This window comes from Hippoglossus hippoglossus, chromosome 7, assembly GCF_009819705.1.
Source record: "Hippoglossus hippoglossus isolate fHipHip1 chromosome 7, fHipHip1.pri, whole genome shotgun sequence".
Taxonomy (NCBI): Eukaryota; Metazoa; Chordata; class Actinopteri; order Pleuronectiformes; family Pleuronectidae; genus Hippoglossus; species Hippoglossus hippoglossus.
The window spans coordinates 5,309,006-5,317,035 of NC_047157.1; the positions used below are offsets into that span (position 1 = coordinate 5,309,006).

The 8,030-nt window shown below is 44.4% G+C and overlaps 1 protein-coding gene across 3 annotated transcripts; it reads left to right on the top strand.

The window, feature by feature from the left end:
• Positions 1-714: 714 nt before the first annotated feature.
• Positions 715-6,290, top strand: LOC117764907 (keratin, type II cytoskeletal 8-like). 3 transcript variants are annotated; one of them, XM_034591061.1, is made up of 9 exons: positions 715-1,042; positions 1,091-1,306; positions 3,104-3,312; positions 3,964-4,024; positions 4,162-4,257; positions 4,509-4,673; positions 4,823-4,948; positions 5,084-5,348; positions 5,450-6,290. In XM_034591061.1, exons 1-9 carry the CDS (start codon positions 830-832, stop codon positions 5,710-5,712), a joined length of 1,614 nt encoding a protein of 537 aa, XP_034446952.1. In that variant the 5' UTR covers positions 715-829; the 3' UTR covers positions 5,713-6,290. The 3 variants fall into 3 exon arrangements, with proteins under 3 accessions (XP_034446952.1, XP_034446951.1, XP_034446950.1); XM_034591060.1 differs by having other exon boundaries at positions 715-1,040; positions 1,083-1,306; XM_034591059.1 differs by having other exon boundaries at positions 733-1,306.
• Positions 6,291-8,030: the final 1,740 nt, after the last annotated feature.

Sequence of the window (8,030 nt, forward strand, 5' to 3'; positions counted from 1 at the left end):
ACTGTGCATGAAACATTCAACATTGTGAAGTAACAGGAAGGACGGGAATGGGAAAGAAAATTGCGGCACAATAAATGTTAAGTTCTATCAAATTTACTCTTATTAATTAAACACCATTATATCACATTTTACATTCCACGTTCAGTGTCGTATGTGCCAAAAGAAAATCAGCAGCACCCCCCTCAATACACACACATGCACAACTTATCATTGCATTATACATACACGTTAATGTAAACCTGCATGAATCTTATCAACAACCCACCAACCAAACCTACCAGCTTTGAGCGTGCACGTGCACACACACAGACACACACACACACACACACACACACACACACACACACACACATACACACACACACAAACACACACACTTTTCGTGAGCCATAGCTGCTGCTTAGTTATTTTGCTTTGAAAAACGTAATCAGACCTCCAGATCCTACTTGCTGAATCAGCTATGGTGTGTTTGAGTAATTTCACATGACTGGACACACACAGAAATGTAACTGCTCGACAATCCTCGCCAAAGATAAGGTTTTCTTTAACAACACAGAGAAGCACATGTAGAAAGCGCAGGTAATGGTTTTGAGTGTCTGGACAATGTGTCATGGAGGTGTAAAGTTACAGCCCTGCCTCCCTCTCTCATCCTGCCCTGCAGCCAATGGCAGCTCGGCCCAGGCCCCTCCCACATCATCAGGCTTTAAAACTCCTCAGTAGTTTCTTCTCTGTCTACCCACTCTGGTCTCTCCCCTCTGCCTGCCTGCCTTGCAATCCAAGCCCTTCGGTCTGACCTTCCCAGGCTCACAAGTCCACTCCAGATTTCAGAATGGCCAACTACAAGAACAGTTCGTTTAGTGTGAAGTCTTCTTCTGCTCCACGGAACTACAGCAGCAGTTCCTATTCTGGACCAAGCAATGTCTCACGCAGAAGCTACAGTGTCAAGAGCTCCTATGGAGGAGGACAGAACAGGGGCTTTGGAGGACCTGGCATCACCAGCAGCACTGCCTACAGTGTGAGCTCAGGCATGGGTGGCGCAGGTATGGGAATGGGTTATGCAGGTAGCATGGGTGGCGGCGGAGGTATGGGAATGGGTTATGCAGGTAGCATGGGTGGCGGCGGAGGTATGGGAATGGGCTTTAGTGGTGGCATGGGTGCTCAGGCCCCCATCACCGCTGTGACTGTGAACAGGAGCCTGCTGACCCCCTTGAACCTCCAGATTGACCCCAACATCCAAGTCGTCCGCACCCAGGAGAAGGAGCAGATCAAGGGGCTGAACAACCGCTTTGCCTCCTTCATTGACAAGGTAATATAGGGCAGATACAGTGGTGTCCAAAACTCTGAGACCGTTTTCAATTAGGAAGTGGTCTTATGGTTTTGGACCCTACCTTCGATGTGTGCACCAGGAAATTCTGGTTAATCAGGCACTAGCCTTTGCTGGATTCTCCTCTTCAAACAGGAGTAGCTTAAGTTGGATGTAAAACTCATTCAAAGTGTCGTCAAAAAGTTTCAGTGCTGTGACATTGTTATGCAATATCTGATATCGAGGTCCATATGTTGGCCACATGTTTCGTCAATGCTGATTTCCTCACTTTTGCTGCGTTGAGAAAGTTGATTTATTCCCCTCTCTGCTTTCGTCACCTCCCACAAATGCAGTCATGGCAGAAAAGATTGAATGTGCTCAAACTTCAGGGCTAGGCTCTCTATCTCTTTGGCTCAGACAGCCCTTTTATAGTGATGAAAAACAGACGTGAAGAAAGGAGAGACAGAGAAAGACAAAGAGAGCGAAAGAGAGAGAAAGCTAAGGGTGTGTCAGGGCAGAGCTCGGTGCTTGCGATACCAGTTACCTTGGGACTGGTCCCTCCCTTAGCTTGGGTGTGGCTCTATCTGCTGGCCTTGTGGCCTCCACCCCTCCCCACCACACACACACACACACACACACACACACACACACACACACACACACACACACACACACACACACACAGTCATAACTTAGTGATATTGTTACCCTCATGACAAAACATGACTTCTTTGGCCGTGACACACTTTTTAAGTAGAGCTCATTTGGCGAATGAAAACACCTACTGTTAAGTTTTCAAATGTGCATTATAGGCCAGCATTGGTGTTCTAGTCACAGGTGTTTTTGTCCTTTAAGGCCTCTGCAGTGGGTTAATATTTAAAAAGGCCAGATGGTTTCATGTTCTTGTCAATGCCAGCTGACTGGCTCCATATCAACTCTCTTTCTCCCTTTGCAAAGCTGATAAAGTGGATTTTGCATACTTCCCAGAAGGGAAAAAAACCCTTTGATCTGTTATCTTGTATCAGTATTTACTCATGTTCAAATGAGGGCATGGTTGGATGTGACTGAACTCTGTAATTGTGTTACATCTGCTTTCACTGTTTCACATTTGTTGTTCAGAAAATATACACCAAGTCTCTACCTCCCCTCGTCCTATATGCTCACCTGCTACATGGCCTCTTCACACCCCCCCCCCCCCCCCCCCCCCCCACTTGCTGCTTTGTTCTTTTCCGTCATCACACCTCTAGTGGTTAAATATTTACTCTTCTGCATCTGCCTGCGGATGCAACTTGGCGTCACCCCTCCTCTGTCCCTCTCTTCATTTGTCTTCCCTCAACGCACAAAAACAGGAAGACACGGAAAGAGAGGGTTTAACTGGCTTTTTTCCTCAATCACTGGTGTTTTCCAACCTCGTCGCGTTCTACTTCCTCTCTGCCCCCTGTCAGGATGCACATGCGTCACGTAGGCCTTCCTTTTTGGATAGGTACGGCCAGTGTGGAAACTCAGCCAGTTTACAGATCACAAATATAGATAAGACCAACAAAGACTGTAGACAATGAATGAATATGAGGCATGGTAATGTTGACCCCAAGGCTGTTATAACAAGAGAAAGTGAAATTATATCAAGGAAATTTCATTCATTGATCAGAAATGAGTAGGAATAAGTCTACATGTGTGTAGGTCATCGATTCTTTGTAAATGTTTTTTAACTAATTAGTTTCTCACTGAACGAATGCGGTTTTGAGCCCTGCACTTATCCAATGACATTTGTCTCTCCCTGCATCTCTCTGTGGCCATCAGGTGCGCTTCTTGGAGCAGCAGAACAAAATGCTGGAGACCAAGTGGAACCTGTTGCAGGGGCAGACCACCACCCGCTCCAACATCGACGCCATGTTTGAGGCCTACATCGCCAACCTGCGCAGACAGCTGGACAGCCTTGGTAACGACAAGATGAAGCTGGAGGCTGACCTGCACAACATGCAGGGCCTGGTGGAGGACTTCAAGAACAAGTGAGTGTTTTCAAACGTGAGGATTTTTGTGTCATCAGGCCTTTGTATTTGTTGCAAAAAAGGCAAATGGCTCATAAATATAATATCATTGGATTTTTCAACATCAAGACCAATGTTCAACAGTTCAAGTTAGATCTGAGCTTCAGGACAAGCCTTGCAGTACACTGAGTAAATCATTATGTGGACTACTCCCTACATCTGTCCATTGTCTTGCATCACACAAACTTGTGGGAATTACAACACTGAGAAGGCATGTTCTGAACAGCGATTACATTACATACGTCTGGAGCTAAAACTCATTTTACAGAGTGGGCTGTCAACACAGCTGTCTATAGCTACACATAAGTCTAGACAAGCATAAATGTGTGCATGCTGACTCGCATGTCTCAGGTACACAAACAGGTACATAGCGCCCCACATAATTGTTAGTTGCGCACAAACAAATTGAGCATATCAGCTGAGAAGCCCCTTAGGGAGACATGTCAGTAACACCTCTTAGGCTGGGCCCTGAGTGAACACACAATTTGAGGCTAATGTCCCACAGGAGTTCAAGAGTTGGGAGTGGACCACTTGTGCCTCCTAGTGTTACATCAGTGTATAAACTCTCAGAAGTGAATGGGAGCATGACCAATTTCTGTTTTCCCCTCTCAGGTATGAAGATGAGATCAACAGGCGCACAGAGTGTGAGAACGACTTTGTCCTCATCAAGAAGGTCAGCATCATGAGTCACTCAACTACAAATCTCATACCTCATTTGCAGTTTCTTTCAGCATTTGATACTTTTCTTCCACTGAAGATTTGAATGTTATGATGTATAAACAATGCTTTTCTTTTTCTTGTTTTTGCCAGGATGTCGATGAGGCCTACATGAATAAGGTTGAGCTGGAGGCCAAACTCGAGAGTTTGACAGATGAGATCAACTTCCTCAGGTCGATCTATGAGGAGGTACGTTTCATCCTTTCCCTCTATGCTCAGCACCTTTTCTGACTGATTAATTCAGTTATGGCAGGCCTATGACACTTGTAGTGTCTATTTAGAATAGGTCTCTACTTTGCTAAATCCAGAGTTTTTCTCTAGATCTGTTTTCCATCTTGATTAACCTCTTGCCCCACCCTTGGAAGTGCAGTAGCTTGATTTACTCAGTAAATTGGGGTTGACTAATCTCTCCTTTTCTCTTTTTCTTTTAACTTCTTCAGGAACTGCATGAGCTCCAGAGCCAGATCAAGGACACTTCAGTTGTTGTGGAGATGGACAACAGCCGTAACCTGGACATGGACTCCATTGTGGCTGAAGTCAAGGCACAGTATGAAGACATTGCCAATCGCTCCCGCGCTGAAGCAGAGACATGGTACAAGTCCAAGGTAATGGAATTTTTCTCATAAAACATGAGCAATTTTATATATCCATGGATCCTTTTTTCCATTTAGTGAAGTGAAATGGGGTTTGCGAAAACCTTTTCAACCTCATCAGAAATACTGAACAATACCTTGTCTTGCTGATGTTCATTTAGTATGAGGAGATGCAGACATCCGCCACCAGATATGGAGATGACCTGAGAAGTACCAAGACAGAGATCTCAGACCTTAACCGCATGATCCAGAGACTCACATCAGAGATCGATTCCGTCAAGGGACAGGTATGGAAAAAGGGTTTTGGCACAATGACATTTTTAGCCAGTGTATTATATTATATAATGCAGCCCCATGTTAAACACATTCATTAAACAATCAGGAGGGCAGACAAAGTCTCATTTTTGAAAATCTTTTCCCAGCGCGCCAACCTGGAGGCCCAGATCGCAGAGGCTGAGGAGCGTGGTGAAATTGCAGTGAAGGACGCCAAGGCCCGTATCAGGGACCTGGAAGATGCCCTGCAGAGAGCCAAACAGGACATGGCCCGCCAGATCCGAGAATACCAGGACCTGATGAACGTCAAGCTGGCTCTGGACATTGAGATTGCAACCTACAGGAAACTGCTCGAGGGAGAGGAAGACAGGCTGGCGACTGGCATCCAGGCTATCAACATCTCTCAACAGAGCAGTAAGTCACCTTCGTTGACAGAGATTTCGGTCTTTTTGACAGAGCTTTTTCCGGTTTTAACAGATTCCACACATTTTCTCCAACCTCTCCTTCTTCAACAGCAAGCTACAATGCTTTCCCCATGGACAACATGAAGAGCAGCTACTCCAGTGGCTACTCCAGCGGTTTTAACAGTGGATATGGCGGTGGATATGGCGGTGGATATGGCGGTGGATATGGCAGCAGCAGCAGCGCTGGCGGCTTCAGTGGCGGCAGTTCGGGCGGCTACAGCACCTCCCAGACCAAGAAGAATGTCGTGATCAAAATGATCGAGACCAAGGATGGCAAAGTGGTGTCTGAGTCCTCCGAGGTCATTGAGGATTGAGCTGTCTAGTCTAGAGGTGTAGCCACCTGTCTGCTATGATCTCCTCTGCCTCTCCGGTAGTTTTATACTCACAGTTCACCCCTCACCCAAAGTAACGTAATACACAAGTCTGAAGTAAAATGCTTGCCATTCACTCTCCAATAGAGTCTAAACATGAAACAGTAAATGAACGCAAAGATCTGAAGGGACCAAATAATTTAAGATCTGATGCCTGATGTCTGACTGTCTGTACTAAAAAGATTGTGTCTTAGAAAGTGAGATTAAGAAAAACTGGGCAAATTGCAAATATGAAGAAAACACTTCCTTGAAATGTGACAGCTATTCCATACACTGTTACAATCAAAACTGTGTTGCATCAAATGGACTGTGGCTTTGTCAAAGGAATGTGAATGTACTAAAACAATGCTTCAGTGTTGTTGGTTAACTATGTCATAAAATTGCCTGCTACAGTAGGTATGTCTTCCCTGTGCGTGTCCTGTAACTGAAACTGTTTGACCCCTTAGGAGGCTGTCCGCGTCATACTGTTGTCCCGAGGTGCTGATTTTGCTACCAAACCAAATAAAATGTGTTTACTGAAAGAAAAAGTGGTTTTAATTTGAAATGATTAAGAAGACAGAAATATATATTTGGGAGGGAGCGTGTGAATAAAGGTATATTTATATTTGTATAATATTCATTTATTTGTATAAAAAATGCATATATGGCAAAAACATGAATTTTAAAGTAAAAGGTAGATGTATTTCATATAATTTTGCATCAAAGTCCTTAAGATATGTGTGTTGGTAATTAATTCTCTCAGATTTAATCAATTTATTTAACTTAATTCTACTTGAGGATAAGACAGACCCCACGACAGGTGATGCTATCTCTCACATTCCTTGACTGATCTTTTGTCAGTGCCAGTACATTGTTGAGTTGATTTCAAATTAGCTTATCTCAGGGCAACATTGTGGTGCTGTGGTTCGAACTGTTACCTCACAGCAAGAAGGTTCTTCCTGCATGGAGTTGGCCTGGTACTCCGGCTTCCTCCCTCAGTCCAGAGAGAAGCAGATTTGTGTTACGTTGTTTGGGGAATCTAAATTGACCATTGGTGTGAATGGTTGTCTGTCTCTGTATGTTGGCCCTGAGATATGCTGGTAACCTGTTCGGGCCCATATCTCACCCAATGTCTGCTGGGATTGGCTCCAGTTCCCCTCACAACCCTTAAGAGGATTTGCAGTATACTGTATATATGGATGGATGAATAGCTTATCCTAGTTTATAATTTCAGGAAAACGCATAAAAAATATGCTTTAGGTGCCACATTATTTATGGATCAAGTAGTCACATACACTAAAGTCTACCTCTGATGTAATAAGGTCCCTCTTTTATGGACTGTGTAGACAAGTGACCAATTAACACATTCAGTAGCTCTGTTGGAACGTGTAAATGGTCTGTATTTATATAGCACCTTTCTAGTCTTGATTACCACTTAAAGTGCTTTACGGTACAGTTTTGCCATTCACTCATTCACACACACATTCATACAGAGGATCTTTGGGCAGCACTTTTTTCTATGAGGGGCCATTCGGGGACCAGTATCTTGCCCAAGGACACTTCGGCATGCAGATGGGGAAGACTGGGATTGAGCCACTGACCTTCTGGTTGGAGGACGACCGCTCTACCCCTCAGCCACATGTGCTACCCGATGTATAGCCCTGCAGACAGTGTTCTAATTCAGTTTCTAGGAATCACACACAGCACACAGAAAAGTCAGAGAGGCAAAAAAACTACAGTCTGGAACTGTAAACACGTTGCTCCAACATGTCGCACAGTGTACTTGGCTCAGTGATGATACTGGTAAAGCAGCAATGCTCGAGTCCTGTCTTCCAAGCTAATCAATTGGCCAGACAAACAGGAGAGGAAGGGGTTGCAGCTATCTGCTAATGAGAACATTTGAGCCACAAAGTCAGGACTGCTATCTCAATGACATGGTTGAACAACTGTGTTTATACCGTTGCTCTTCTTAAAAGTCAAAAAGAGAACCCCATGGTTGAATAATAACACTGTTAATGAGATCAAGAGAAAGCTGAGAGAAAATGGAGGAAAACTAAACTCACATTCCACTATGAATTATAATATATATATAAAGAAGCTGGGACTGCTTATAACAGAGCTGTACGCATGGCGAGAAAGGAGTACTTTATCACATAGAATGCTGGAAACAGTACTTTTCTCCACTATTGACCAGCTGCTCAATACTGCCCCCGCCCCTCCTCTACAGCAAAGTGTGAGGAGCCTGCACTCGTTTTCCAAAACATTAAAATAAATTCAAAGCC